The following is a 17,021-nucleotide window of genomic DNA, read 5'->3' as shown; positions in this document are numbered from 1 at the left end:
TGATCGATGTCTTCTTCTGTTTTTATCACGAGTTTTCTCACGATCATTTCCCCTCTCTCTGTCCCTTTCTCGGGAACGACTCTGACACTGGTGTCTTTCTCTAGATCTCGATCTTCTTGAAGAATGCCCTCGTTTGTGAGGAGACCTACTTCGACTACGTCTGTGACGAAGTGGAGAAAGATTTCTCTTATTGTTATCATCGTCTCTTTTTAAATGAAGTGGAAGACGTCTATCTGGTGTTAAGCTTCTTCTCAGGTCCTATATGAATAATTCATTGATTATAACAATATTTAAATTTTATAATAGTATTTTTCATCTTTTTACCTTATCGTCATCTGATTCAACATCATCCAGAGCAATAATTCTTGGTTCTAAATAATTACACTTTTCCAAAACTTGTCTTTTCTGTATAAAAAATTAACATAGAAAATTAACATAAAATGAAACTGTACCAAAATGACTTAAAATTCATAAACTTACCTGTATTCTTGGTAGAAAAATATCACAAACTCTTTCTTCATGTAATAGTTCATGAATAAATTCATCCATACGAACTATTTCCAATGCTATAATATATATTAATCAGTTATATTAATTAATATTTATAAAACTGATCAAGTTTTTAAAGAAAAAAACAATTAATCTTCACCTACCTCCAGATCTGTTTTTTCTCAAAAGTTTTCTGTGATCATTATACAATGGTTCCAAATATTTGTAGCAATCAACAGCAGTTCCAACTAATCTCATACAGATTGCACCTAACGCTCGAGCATATCTAATTTAAAATATGGTTTTTAAAATCAAATATCATACGATATCTTTACTAAAAATTATTTAAATTTTCATTTATATATGATAATTACAAATGCAAAATCAATTGCAAAAAATTAAATAAGAAATTCAGTAAACAAATATCAAACATATTATTAAATTTAAAAATACTTTTAGCTTTCTTTTTATTCAAAGTGGCTTAAAAATTCTTAACTAATTAAGAACAAAAGAATTTTCTAAATATTTTGCATTAAAAACGTAACTCTTATTTCTTAAAAACAACAATAAATAATAATAAAAATAATAATAACAACATTCCCGTGGTCACCACCTGGTAATTTTACTGATCCATAGGGCAATGCAAACTGGAGTACAAGCTCCTGGTAGGGACACCCATGCCAGTAAGGTCTACGCGGAAAAATAAAGCTAAGAGTGACCACACACCCACATTCTGTGGAGATATTTATTATGGTAGTAACCAGATCTAAGATTGATACCAGCTCAGACATAGCCCAAATTAACAAAATTTGCATTTGTGAGTTAGGCAGAGGATCACGTTCGAAAAATAAGCTTCAGTCTCCCTTGGTTACTGGTGGCGAAAGCAGCGCCGGCCCAATCATGGCTACTGCAATGCCCTCAACAGATGTGAAGAATCAACCTAGCCTTGTTGTTTCTGTGGCAATGCATCCACAGACCACAAAGGCTGGAATACCACGCCAACGGATGAAATAGACAACAGAAATGAATGAGTTTATCATCTGTACTTACTACGCAATCACAATACTCGAAACAAACATGACAGCATACAGACAACAACTACACCATAGATTCACACAACAATATCCTCACCTCACTGTCACCTAACAAAGGGTTGTTGATCAAAAGTGAACAATTATACACAACAACCTTATCCCACAAACAACACTTGAACTTATCAAACAACAGGTTGCTGATCAAATACATCAACAGACAAACATTCAACATTATTAACAAAGATCACATAACCTGTCAAAATAGTCCAGCAACAAGCATTGATAATAGCACACATACAACAACTATAACTAATGATACTATAGGCACTTTTTCATCTATCACTGATAATGTATACATAGGATTAGTTAATACGCTCTCACTTATATTTCAGTCAACACTCACTAAATATACAGGCACAGATCCTACACAAAGACCACGAATACTGAAAATCAACACATCAAAGATAATAGGAAAAACACTAAATTATGTAAACACTCACTTACTACCAAACTACATTCATTCAATTTATACACTCTCAGACATTCATACATTAGTTTATGCTAAAGCAGTCACAGTAGTAACACACCATAAACTGAAAATACAATCACAGACAGACACACACAAAACACAATTCTATCATAAGCCTGCCTGGCAGAGACGAATAGAAACACAAATAAATGACATTAGACAGCAATTAGGCAGCCTGACACAATACACTAATAACAACATAACACCCAAATTTATGAAACAACTCAAAAACATTTTTAAGAAAAATCAATACACACACAAAACATGAACATCACAACACACACATTACAGAATACATCGATACACTAAAACAGAAACTCACAGCCAAAGCACAGACTCAAATCATACAAAACATGTACACTACGGAAACAACAAAATAAATTATTCACAAACAATGAAAAACTTTTTTACAGACAAATCAGTACCAAAACAAACACTAATACACAGCACAGTGGCACACAAACAGAAGAACTCACAACTTATTGGTCTTCTCTTTGGTCCAATGCTGTTACACACAACGCTGATGCAGGCTGGATCAAGGAGGAAAACATAAACTTGCATAACATACCAAGTATGCCCTGTGCTGAAATAAACATACATGACATTTGCTACACTGTTAACAGAACACACAACTGATAGACACCTGGTGTAGACAACATTCACAATTTCTAGTGAAAAAAAGTTTACATCACTGAACCAGAAACTAGCTAAACATCTAACACACATCATCATCAATCCATAAGACATGCCAAAATTTCTTACTCAGAGCATCACCTACATGAAACCTAAAAACAACAACACCACAGACCCCACACAATACAGACCAATTACATGTCTTCCAACACACTACAAATTATTGGCATCCTGTATCACAAACAAAATATACAAACATGTTGAAGAACACGACTTTCTTACAGAACAACAAAAACGTTGCCGTAGAAATCACAGGGGATGCAAAGAACAGTTACTCATAGATTCAGTCATTCTACGGTAAGCACACAAACAACACACAAACATACAAATGGCATATATAGACTACAGAAAAGCATTCGACAGTGTTCCACACAGTTGGCTGCTACATATCCTACACATGTACAAAATACATCCATCACTCATTGCATTCTTCCAAAACACTATGCAGCACTGGAGAACAACACTACATCTCAGGGTTAGTAACATTTCCATACAAATAAAGGAAATATTCATTAGGCAAGGAATTTTTCAAGAAGATTCCTTGAGTCCTCTCTCGTTCTGCCAAGCCCTGAACCCATTATTCAACATGTTAAACAACAAGCAATATGGCTACAATATCAGAGATAAAAAAATACACATTTTACACTCACATTTCACGTACATGGACGACATAAAACTTTATGCATCCACACAAAAACAACTACAGCAGCTCTTACAAATCACACATTCATACACCAATAACATACAAATGGAGTTTGGTTTAGACAAATGCAAAACACTTCACATAGAAAAAAAAGTCCTGAAGAAAGAAGATTTTGCACTTGGAAATGGAGACGACATTTAATCCATGGAAAAAGGCGAATTCTACAAGTATTTAAATTTTCAACAGGCCAGACTAACAGAACATACACAAATAAAGCAAAGATTAACTAAAGAATACCAAAGTAGGTTAAACGCTATTCTGAGAACACAGTTAAATGCAAAACACACAGTTAAAGCAATAAACACATATGTCATCCCAGTACTCACATACTCTTTTGGAGTTATACATTGGACTCACACAGATCTCGAGCAACTCCAAAGGAAAACAAAAACAACACTTACTAAGCATAAACATCATCATTCTAAATCTGCAATAGAAAGATTAACCCTTCCACGTAAAAATGGCAGACGTGGCCTGATTGACATAATTAACCTTCACTACAAACAAATACAGTCACTGCAAGAGTTTTTCTACAAGTAACAAAAAACATCGCAGTTACATAAAGCAGTAACTCTATAGCAGACTTAAATAACACACAATTATACTAACACTCACATCATACAGACTTGACACAACATATAAAGAGCACAGACACCAAGCAATCATAAGCTCGAAAAACACTCCATGGCAAGCATCCTTATAACCTGGCTCAAAATTTCGTTGACAAAACTGCGTCAAACAGCTGGTTAGATCAAGGATGCCTCTTTATGGAAACTGAAGGATTAATGATTGCCATACGGGATCAGGTCATAGATACTAAAAACTACAGAAAACACATACTCAAAGATACAACACTCACAAATGACACACCATGCCAGAAACTATACAACACATTACATCTAAGTGCAAGCTCTTGGCACAGACAGATTATTTACACAGACATAATCAAGTAGCAAATATAATAAACCAAGAGCTTGCAAAGAAACACAAATTGGTAGATATCCACGAACCATACTACAAATACATTCCACAGACAGTGTTGGAAAACAATACGCACAAACTGTACTACGACAGAGCCATAATCAAAGATGAAACAATTCACCACAACAGACCAGACATCACATTCATTGACAAACACAATAAAATCACATACATTATAGACATAGCCGTTACACTCACTCACAATGTTCAAAACACGTGCACTAAAAAAATTAGCAAGTATACAGAACTCGCCCAAAAAATAAAGCATCTGTGGAGGATAGAAAGGGTGCTTATTGTACCTATTGTTTTCTCCTGTACAGGTGTGATAACACACACACACTACACAAAAGCCTGGGAACATTACAATTGAATAGAAATACACATATAACACTACAGAAGGCAACTATGTTGAATACATGACATATTGTTAGGAAATTCCTGAATACACACACTGACACACACATTTAATTTTAGTTTCATTTTGGTTGCTATGCCTTGACTCTGGTCCGGCATAGTACTCAGCCACCGGTGTAAACCAAGTATAATTCACTAAACCCAGCATAATAATAATAATAATATTTGCAGCTTTCTGTAGTGCCATGTATATCTTCTATTATAGTTTAATGTCTCTAGACTTTTGTTTAGTGTATGTGGTATAACATCAGTGGAAGAGAGAACAACAGGTACAGTAAATACCTGAACCATCCTCAACATCTGTCTTATTTCTTGAGTGAGTGGAATGTACTTGACTTTTTTCAGAGTAAGCATTCTTTATGTTACAAGTGTTTGCAATGAAAAATGTCTATTATATAAGTGATATTACTGCATTTGTCAATGAAAAAGAAGGTGTGAGGAATTCTTTAATCTGCAATTATGCTTTGTCATAGTATATTTTGTGTGTGTTATTTTCTAATACTGCTTGTAAAGTATATTTGTAGTATGGTACCTGATAACCTGTGCTTCTGTGCAAGCTTTTGGTGTATTATATTTTCTACTTGACTATGCCTATGTAAATAGTCTGTGCTAAGAGCTTGCAACCACAAATTATGTTGTATTGTTTCTGGCAGAATGTGGCATTTTTTGGACAAGTCATTTGTGAGTGAGGTATCCTTCAGGGTGTGTTTCCTGTAGTTTTTACTGTTTATGTCCTGATCTTAAATGGCAACTATGAAACCCTCAGTGTCTCCAAACAGGTAACCTCTAGTCAGCCAGTACTTTAATGCAGTTTTGTCAACATATTCCTGAGCTAGGCATGCCTGCCATTAAGTGCCTTTTGGGCCCATGAATTAGTGGTGTCTATGTATTTTATATGTTTAGCTATGTTCAGGTGCTCAGAGTGCAAGTTTAAAGGTGTGGTTACTGTCTGCCAGTGATAGTTTATGTAATCTTGATGTTTGTTTTTTTGTAAAAACAACTCCTACAGTGTCTGTCTTTGTAGTGCAGGTTAACTATATTAGTAAGGCCACGGCCATCTTCACAAAAAAAAGTTAGTCTTTCTATGCATAATTTTAGGTGATATTGTTTATGCTTAGTAAGTGTTATTCTTGTTTTCCTTTGTAGTTGCTTGAAATCTGTGCATGTCAAGTGTATACCTCCAAAAAAATAAATGAGTACAGGAACAACATAGGTATTAATAGCATGTTTTGCATTTAGGTGTGTTTTTGGTACTGCATGTAATCTATTCTGGTACTCAAGTGTTAACTTCCTTTGATTTATTTGTGCATGTTCTGTAAGTTAGGCCTGTGTGATCACAATTATCATTATCACTATTATTATTATTAAAAATACATATATAACTTACTCGAAATCTTCTTGATGGATAAATTCTACGATAATATCCTTTTCAGGTTGAATTTGTAACATTTTTAGAATTAAACATAAAAATGGAGTTGGCTGAATATTGCTTCCAAAAACACCACCACAGAATTCTAATTCCACTGCTTTATCCACCAGCAGTTCGGCTATAAAATAAGACACTTCAATTAATATACTTAAAAATATACTTTTAATTAATGTTAATTAAAACATAAACATTGTCAAATACACTGGAAAGAAAAAGATAAATCAAGTCATGATTCCAATTCATTTTCTTCCTAAAAAAATTCAAAGATAAAAAAACTTTCTGAAACAGAATAATGAAATAATAAGATTTAGTAAATCCAAAGATAAGCGTATACTTCAGTAGATACAGACTCTGTTATTTGTCTTATTTCCTGTTTTTTATAGCACAGAAATGGCTATTTACTGTCAACAATAGTGTAGCTTGATTGACTTATACTTTTACTAGTACATATCATCAAAGAAAGGAGAATGGACAAGAAGAGTCAACAAATACAAATGTTTAATAAATAGAGTGTTGAAAAAATCAAATATTTAACTGTTAAAAGAATTTTATATTAAATATACTGTAATTAATNCCAGTACTCACATACTCTTTTGGAGTTATACATTGGACTCACACAGATCTTGAGCAACTCCAAAGGAAAACAAGAACAACGCTTACTAAGCATAAACAACATCATCCTAAATCCGCCATAGAAAGATTGACACTCTCACGTAAAGATGGCGAATGTGGCCTGATTGACATAATTAACCTTCACTACAAACAAATACAGTCACTGCGAGAGTTTTTTTACATGTAACAAGAAACATCGCAGTTACATAAAGCAGTAACTCTAGCAGACTCAAATAACACACCATTAAACTTACACTCACATCATACAGACTTGACACAACATATAAAAAGCACAGACACCATCAAGCAATCGTAAGCTCGAAAGGCACTCCATGGCAGGCATCCTTATAACCTGGCCTAGGATTTTGTTGACAAAACTGCGTCAAACAGCTGGTTAGATCGAAAATGCCTTTTTGGGGAGACGGAAGGATTCGTGATTGCCATACGGGATCAAGTCATAAATACTAAAAACTACAGAAAACACATACCCGAAGATACAACACTCACAAATGACATATGAAAGAAATGTCACGTCATGCCAGAAACTATACAACACATTACATCTAATTGCAAGCCCTTGGCACAGACAGATTATTTACACAGACATAATCAAGTAGCAAATATAATACACCAAGAGCTTGCAAAGAAACACAAATTTGTAGACATCCACGAACCTTACTACAAATACTTTCCACAGACAGTATTGGAAAACAATACGCACAAACTGTACTACGACAGAGCCATAATCACAGATAAAACAATTCACCACAACAGACCNACCACAGCCATCTTCACAAAAAAAAGTTAGTCTTTCTATGCATAATTTTAGGTGATATTGTTTATGCTTAGTAAGTGTTATTCTTGTTTTCCTTTGGAGTTGCTTGAAATCTGTGCATGTCAAGTGTATACCTCCAAAAAAATAAATGAGTACAGGAACAACATAGGTATTAATAGCATGTTTTGCATTTAGGTGTGTTTTTAGTACTGCATGTAATCTATTCTGGTAATCGAGTGTTAACCTCCTTTGATTTATCTGTGCATGTTCTGTAAGTTTGGCCTGTGTGATTTTAATTATTATTATCACTATTATTGTTATTAAAAATACATATATAACTTACTCGAAATCTTCTTGACGGATAAATTCTATGATAATATCCTTTTCAGGTTGAATTTGTAACATTTTTAGAATTAAACATAAAAAAGGAGTTGGCTTAACATTGCTTCCAAAACCACCACTACAGAATTTTAATTCCACCGCTTTATCCACCAGCAGTTCGGCTATAAAATAAGAGACTTCAATTAATATACTTAAAAATTTACTTTTAATTAATGTTAATTAAAACATAAACATTGTCAAATACACTGGGAGAAAAAAGATAAATCAAGTCATGATTTCAATTCATTTTCTTCCTAAAAAATTCAAAGATAAAAAAAACTTTCTAAAACAGAATAATGACATAATAATATTTAATAAATCCAAGGATAAGCATATACTTCAGTAAAAACAGACTCTGTTATTTGTCTTATTTCCTGTTTTTTATAGCATAGAAATGGCTATTTACTGTCAACAATAGTGTAGCTTGATTGACTTATACTTTTACTAATATGTACCATCAAAGAAAGGAGAATGGACAAGAAGAGTCAACAAATACAAATGTTTGGTAAATAGAGTGTTAAAAAATAAAATATTTTACTGTTAAAAGAATTTTATATTATTAGGTAACCAAAAAAGTTCTGTCATTTTTTGTGAAACTACAAAGTTTAAAGAATGTTACACGCAATACACAACAGATGACACTAAAATTCCAGCAATATGTTAATCAAGATTTAATGCTGACTCACCTTACATAAAGAGAAGTGGAAAGTTTATCTCTTAATATTATAAAAATTGACTTGAAGATGAGTACTCCAAATGCTATAATTCGTGCTTGTATGTTGTATGAGTTTAAACTTGGAACAAATGTTGTGCAAATGGCTCAAAAATATGCCAGACTTTTGGACAAGGTTCTGTCAGCACTCACACCACCCAAAGATGGTTTACAAAATTTTCTTCCGGCGATAAGTTGCTTAAAGATGCGCCATGAGAATGATGATGAATTACAGGCTACAATCGAAGAGGATTTTGCTCAAACTTGTCAGATGTTAGCACAAAGGTTCTCTGTAAGTGATGAAACTGTCTGTTTACATTTGCATTGTCTTGGGAAAGTTTACAAGCTCAGTAAATGGATACTTCATCAATTGGCACCTGCCAATATTGTGCATATGGTGGACTGCAAATGGAATTGTTCACTATGAACTTATACCATCTGGCCAGACTATTACTGCTAATGTCTACAGCGACCAACTGCATTGAGTTCACCAATCACTTTTGAATAAACAGCTAGCTTTAGTGAACCATAAAGGCGTTCTTTTCCTACACAATAATGCTATAGGCCTCATGTCGCACGTATGACCTCTGACACAATTTAGACCCTTGGATGGGAACCTCTTTTGCACCCTCCTTATTCCCCTGACATTAGCCCGACTCACACAGATCTTGAGCAACTCCAAAGGAAAACAAGAACAACGCTTACTAAGCATAAACAACATCATCCTAAATCCGCCATAGAAAGATTGACACTCTCACGTAAAGATGGCGAATGTGGCCTGATTGACATAATTAACCTTCACTACAAACAAATACAGTCACTGCGAGAGTTTTTTTACATGTAACAAGAAACATCGCAGTTACATAAAGCAGTAACTCTAGCAGACTCAAATAACACACCATTAAACTTACACTCACATCATACAGACTTGACACAACATATAAAAAGCACAGACACCATCAAGCAATCGTAAGCTCGAAAGGCACTCCATGGCAGGCATCCTTATAACCTGGCCTAGGATTTTGTTGACAAAACTGCGTCAAACAGCTGGTTAGATCGAAAATGCCTTTTTGGGGAGACGGAAGGATTCGTGATTGCCATACGGGATCAAGTCATAAATACTAAAAACTACAGAAAACACATACCCGAAGATACAACACTCACAAATGACATATGAAAGAAATGTCACGTCATGCCAGAAACTATACAACACATTACATCTAATTGCAAGCCCTTGGCACAGACAGATTATTTACACAGACATAATCAAGTAGCAAATATAATACACCAAGAGCTTGCAAAGAAACACAAATTTGTAGACATCCACGAACCTTACTACAAATACTTTCCACAGACAGTATTGGAAAACAATACGCACAAACTGTACTACGACAGAGCCATAATCACAGATAAAACAATTCACCACAACAGACCAGACATCACACTCATTGACAAACACAATAAAATCACATACATTATAGACATAGCCGTTCCAAACACACACAATGTTCAAAACACATGCACTGAAAAAATTAGCAAGTACACAGAACTCACCCAGGAAATAAGGCATTTGTGGAGGATGAAAAGGATGCTTATTGTACCTGTTGTTCTCTCCTGTACAGGTGTGATAACACACACACTACACAAAAGCCTGGGAACATTACAATTGAATAGAAATACACATATAACACTACAGAAGGCCACTATGTTGAATACATGCCATATTGTTAGGAAATTCCTGAATACAGACACATTTAATTTTAGTTTCATTTTGGTTGCTATGCCTTGACTCTGGTCCGGCATAGTACTCAGCCACCGATGTAAACCGAGTATAACCCACTAAACCCAACATAATAATAATACTTGCAGCTTTCTGTAGTGCCATGTATATCTTTTATTATAGTTCAATGTTTCTAGACTTTTGTTTAGTGTATGTGGTATAACATCAGTGGAAGAGAGAACAACAGGTACAGTAAATACCTGAACCATTCTCCACATCTGTCTTATTTCTTGAATGAGTGGAATGTACTTGTTGACTTTTTTCAGAGAGAATTTTTTATGTTACAAGTGTTTGCAATGAAAAATGTCTATTATATAAGTGATATTACTGCATTTGTCAATGAAAAAGGAGTGAGGAATTCATTTATCTGCAATTATGCTTTGTCATAGTATATATTGTGTGTGTTATTTTCTAATACTGCTTGTAAAGTATATTTGTAGTATAATACCTGGATGTTTAATAATCTGTGCTTCTGTGCAAGCTTTTTGTGTATTATATTTTCTACTTGACTATGCCTATGTAAATAGTCTGTGCTAAGAGCTTGCAACCACAAATTATGTTGTATTGTTTCTGGCAGAATGTGGCAATTTTTGGACAAGTCATTTGTGAGTGAGGTATCCTTCAGGGTGTGTTTCCTGTAGTTTTTACTGTTTATGTCCTGATCTTAAATGGCAACTATAAAACCCTCACTGTCTCCAAACAGGTAACCTCTAGTCAGCCAGTACTTTGATGCAGTTTTGTCAACATATTCCTGAGCTAGGCATGCCTGCCATGAAGTACCTTTTGGACCCATGAATTAGTGGTGTCTATCTATTTTATATGTTTAGCTATGTTCAGGTGCTCAAAGTGCAAGTTTAAAGGTGTGGTTACTGTCTGCCAGTTATAGTTTATGTAATCTTGATCCTTGTTTTTTTGTAAAAACAACTCCTACAGTGTCTGACTTTGTAGTGCAGGTTAACTATATTAGTAAGGCCACGGCCATCTTCACAAAAAAAAGCTAGTCTTTCTATGCATAATTTTAGGTGATATTGTTTATGCTTAGTAAGTGTTATTCTTGTTTTCCTTTGTAGTTGCTTAAAATCTGTGCATGTCAAGTGTATACCTCCAAAAAAATAAATGAGTACAGGAACAACATAGGTATTAATAGCATGTTTTGCATTTAGGTGTGTTTTTGGTACTGCATGTAATCTATTCTGGTACTCAAGTGTTAACTTCCTTTGATTTATTTGTGCATGTTCTGTAAGTTAGGCCTGTGTGATCACAATTATCATTATCACTATTATTATTATTAAAAATACATATATAACTTACTCGAAATCTTCTTGATGGATAAATTCTACGATAATATCCTTTTCAGGTTGAATTTGTAACATTTTTAGAATTAAACATAAAAAAGGAGTTGGCTGAATATTGCTTCCAAAAACACCACCACAGAATTCTAATTCCACTGCTTTATCCACCAGCAGTTCGGCTATAAAATAAGACACTTCAATTAATATACTTAAAAATATACTTTTAATTAATGTTAATTAAAACATAAACATTGTCAAATACACTGGAAAGAAAAAGATAAATCAAGTCATGATTCCAATTCATTTTCTTCCTAAAAAAATTCAAAGATAAAAAAACTTTCTGAAACAGAATAATGAAATAATAAGATTTAGTAAATCCAAAGATAAGCGTATACTTCAGTAGATACAGACTCTGTTATTTGTCTTATTTCCTGTTTTTTATAGCACAGAAATGGCTATTTACTGTCAACAATAGTGTAGCTTGATTGACTTATACTTTTACTAGTACATATCATCAAAGAAAGGAGAATGGACAAGAAGAGTCAACAAATACAAATGTTTAATAAATAGAGTGTTGAAAAAATCAAATATTTAACTGTTAAAAGAATTTTATATTAAATATACTGTAATTAATAACAAATATAAAAAGAAATATATAGTTGACTTTACAAAAAAATTTATGTATTACCAAAATATTCATTTTTGTGCATTAAACCAGGTTTTATTCTTAATTATGTTAAATAAGCTATTCTGAAACTAAATAATAATAATATTTAATAACAAATATTAACATACAATAATGTTAATATTTGTTACTTTTTATAATACAGGCATACCTCGACTTACGTCGGTTTCGAGTTACGTCGTTCCCGATTATACGTCGCTTGTTAAAAAAGTATATGGAAAAATAAAAATCAAGTTTAAGTCATTTTATTCGACTTTACGTCTGTCCGCCACAAATATTGAAGTCGTAATATCACTAGATAAACGTTTAAAGCACATAAAATCATATTAAAATATATACAAGTATGTACTGTATTTACAGTACACGCATTCGTAAATTTAGATTACTTTTTTTGTACTATATTAAAAACTAAAATTTATTTGTTTGTAAGCTTAAAATAGATTTTTATTAACCATATATTATTTAAAATGCTTTCCTAGTGATAAGTAGATTCGGAGACAGGTAAATTCGACTTACGTCGTTTTCCTGGAACCAATTACCGACGTAAGGCGAGGTATACCTGTACATTTAATGAAGTTTCAATTAATAGGATTTTAAACTTTCGATAAATCAAGTTATTTAAATATATTTATTCAGCCAAAAAGTTTACATTATAGCATTTTAAAACCTCAAAATAATCACGGACTAAACAACTTTTATAATCTATATATAAACTGCTTAAAAGTAAAATTTGCTTTTGTAACATTGGGCTGACCTCAACAACCTAATTTACAAGTGTATCTCTCTTCCGTCCAACACGATATAAAAACTTCAAATCACTAATAAAGCTGCTAAGAAGTATATTCAATGTATAAAATAAATCTGCAGTTAGATTAATTATTATTTTAACTAACTCTTCAGGTTCTAAAATTTTAGGCACATCTACTATTAAAATACAAGGTTGTCTTTTTTTTTTGGAACACTAATACTCAACCCTGTTTTTGCTAACCTATCATGACTACAAACTCTTTCCTTGTTTTTATTTGTAGCTAGAGACACTAACAAGCTATTATTACGTGTCTTCTTCACACTTTTTAGTCTAATCTTATGTTATGGGTAAATAGCAAATAGAAACTTATGCTTTATCTCCTCAGCATCTTGGTCCGATGTTCCCTTAAAAACCACAACACTTTCTGCTTGCTGAATTGGTTGCTGAATACTAATCCTATCAGCCATTTCTACATATGACTTACTCTGGATCAACCTACCTGAGGCCACTCTTTAGAAACTTTCAACTCTACCCTTTAATTGCTCATTTTGTATCACTAATGAATGCACAACAGCAGTTACCTCCCTAAAAAGTTCCATTACTTTCTGTGCCATTACTGCTGTTATTCTATTTTTGTCTGAACAAATTTTTTGAAATATATTTATATTTATTTATTTAGTTATCTATTTAACTTTGCCACACCCTTGTAAGATTCAAGATACACAGAACCAATATGACTTAAAGTTTGGATTAATTGATTCAAATTAAATTTATAAATCTTCATTTATACATTATGAATCAATATATCACTATTGACAAGACTATGTCTTGTTTATAAAATCGTACTGCCAGTTTACGTTACCAGCTTAGAGGTATGAAGGAATGCATGTCAAGAGTTGATATTTGGCACAGAGTATTAGGTGCCCGAATCATTTGCGCATAAAAAAATCCAGACTTGTAGGTAGTCAGGGAATCGAGAACAGAGTCAAAATAAAATCCAAAATGGTGACACTCTTTGACAAACAGGCACCTCACCCCATTGAAGTCTGGTGGGGAAGAGTATCACCCACAGTCATTCTAAGAAGGGAACTCTGATGTTAGGACTGAACACTTAGTTTCTTCTATGTTAAATAAAATTTGTAATCTAATTTTGTAAATTTGGGAGTGCTTCAAACATGACATTAAAACAGGGTGTCATTACAAGTAGGTTTTTTAACATTATCTAGTATAGTAAAATTGTGGAACTGATAAAAATGTGACGTTATATTAAGGTTGTTGTTACATCCAATGACATTATAATCAAGTTAAACTGTATATTGTTTGTGCAAAATAAAAAAATAATTTTGGACGATACAATAGCCATGATTACTTTTTCAAAAATGGAAAATTTTTGTTACGCACTGAAAAAAATTCAACTTGGGCCGACACACAATGGAGAGAAATTTCGAAATTGGATAGGTTAATTTCATCGAAAATGCATTGTAGACGACCTCGTGGTCGTGGCCTGCAAAGTTTGAATGATCGCGCCAAAACGCAGCAATACCGAAGAAGATTGGAGAATGAGAACAAGACCCATCTTGAGCGTCAAAGTGATTCCACTTAGTAGTGAGTCTCCGAGACATAGTCCTGTCCCAAATACGGTTTTGCCATTTTACTTGTATATTTTTATTTAATTTCTACAATATTTCTTTATATTCATAACTAAATTAGTTGATAAGTGCACTACAAATATAAATTATATCACTGGAGCAATGTAATTTACTATATATAATATAACATACAATTGTAATTACAGTAGTACAGTACCTCAGGATATCAACTCTTCAACATACAAAATTTTCAGAATATGACACTCATTTCAGGGAACACACACCCACACACTTTAAAATTAGTTTAATATGTATGTGTTAAATAATCCACACATATTAAACTAATCCACATGCAAAAAAATTGTTAAAATTATAATTATATAATTAAATTTACTTAATAAAATACTTGTAAATTTTGTGGCTACCGTCCTCAAAACAAAATGCAATCTGAACAATGCTAATTTTTAAATACAAAATAATATCAAATTTAAAATTTAAGCAGGCAATTGAAGAATTGCTTCAACAAGATTGAGATCTGCAATAAGATCTTAAGATTTATTGATTTTATATTTAATATAAATAATAATTTGGCGAATATTATTAAAAAGAAATAAGAACACGTTTAAAAATAATATTGTACATATCTATAGACAAAAATACAAAATAATTTCATTAAAAAATCCATAAAAGTTATAAATTCAAAACTCGAAACTTTACAGCAGACAAAGTAGCATATAAATATATTCTAAATACATTCAGAACTTAAATAATAAACTAATATGTGAAATTTTAGTAAATAAATTATTAACTCCGAAAAATACTAATTTATAATGTAAAATAATATCAAAATTAAAATTTAAGTACTCTTCAGACACATTGGAAAGTATATTTCACTGAGAGTAGGTTTACATTTTACATTTTTCAAAATGGCTTTTAGATTTTAATAATTTTCTATACGATTCACTTTAGTTTTATACATCTCTATTTTTAGTTTTTTAAGTGTTCAGGGATACTTTTTCCTTTATAAATGTATTTGCTACGTAAGAAAACTCCCAATTTTTTACGTAAATTACTTAATGTATCCAGAACATATTTTAAATAAATTACTATATTTAAATCAAACCTTATTAGAAATAAAAATAGTATAAATTCTTAAATTAAAATTTAAATATTAAAGATTTGAAAATTAACTTTTGTTTTTCTCTTTATGATAAATACAGGGATTTAATTAACTAATAAAGTGCACTTCCTTTGATATTTTCTTTCTGGTATTTATTTAGAATGTCTGCTTTGAAACTTAAAGTAGTAAATTCATTCAATCTATCTTTATTTTTATAACTTCCTTCTTTTTATAAATGCAGAAATAAAAATCTAAATTGCCTTCAGCGGAAAATTTTATTTCTCCCTTTCAAAATAAAAAAGAAAATGCAAGTTTATTTTCACTTTATCATTTTCTTATTCATTTTAAAGAATTAGAATGAAAAATAACGATATCATTATTTATTTTTTTTCTCTAAAATTACAAAGAATTTTACAACCAATTTTTGTTATTGCTCTATTTAACTCGATTATTTTTCTAAAACAAAAATAACAATCATTAAATTTACATCTGTCTTATTAGCATCTCTTTGAAAATGTTTTCTCTTGGGTTGACACTTGCAAAACCGGTGTCTTTGATGCCTGACATTTATTAAAAATTATATGAATCGAAAATAAAAACATTCATTCATATTAATAAGAGAATTATTTTTAGATTTGATATTTAGTAATTTTATTTTATATTCCTGAAATTAGATATTATTTTTATGACATTTATTGTCCGTCGCTAGATACTATACTGTAAAGCAAGGATCGATAATTTAGTGATACTGTTAATGTAGTGATAAAGTTTCGACAATGAATCATCAAATTACTATTAATAGATAAAATAGATACAATAGAGCCTCGATTATCCGACTCAATTGGGGACTGGGGTTGGTCGGATAATTGAAAAGTCAGATAACCGAAAAGTATGAAAAAAATCCATTATTAGTGTAGTATATTATTATATGTCATGTAATTAGTATATCGCTATTAACCTACTTCGCTTTGAATTTTCATCGATGTTAAGCCTAACAAAAATTTTTTAAAATAATAATCGTCGCTATTGTATCGTTAAAAATTAGAAAATTAAGC

At 32.0% G+C, this 17,021-nt stretch overlaps 1 protein-coding gene across 1 annotated transcript in view; it reads right to left on the bottom strand.

The window, feature by feature from the left end:
* Nucleotides 1–9: 9 nt before the first annotated feature.
* Nucleotides 10–17,021, bottom strand: part of LOC111631016 (pre-mRNA-splicing factor 38A-like) — a gene marked incomplete at its 3' end in the record, with an annotated part of 28,648 nt that continues 11,636 nt past the window's right edge. The window contains exons 2-6 of the mRNA XM_023375207.1: nt 8,003–8,162; nt 654–775; nt 481–566; nt 325–405; nt 10–258 (exon numbers count right to left, since the gene is read on the bottom strand). Of these exons, the coding sequence (XP_023230975.1) occupies nt 10–258; nt 325–405; nt 481–566; nt 654–775; nt 8,003–8,162 (698 nt within the window). The remainder of the gene's footprint in view (nt 259–324; nt 406–480; nt 567–653; nt 776–8,002; nt 8,163–17,021) is intronic.

This window comes from Centruroides sculpturatus, unplaced genomic scaffold, assembly GCF_000671375.1.
Source record: "Centruroides sculpturatus isolate CEXI.00-Female unplaced genomic scaffold, Cexi_2.0 scaffold596, whole genome shotgun sequence".
Taxonomy (NCBI): Eukaryota; Metazoa; Arthropoda; class Arachnida; order Scorpiones; family Buthidae; genus Centruroides; species Centruroides sculpturatus.
This window is presented reverse-complemented; position numbering and strand designations above follow the sequence as displayed.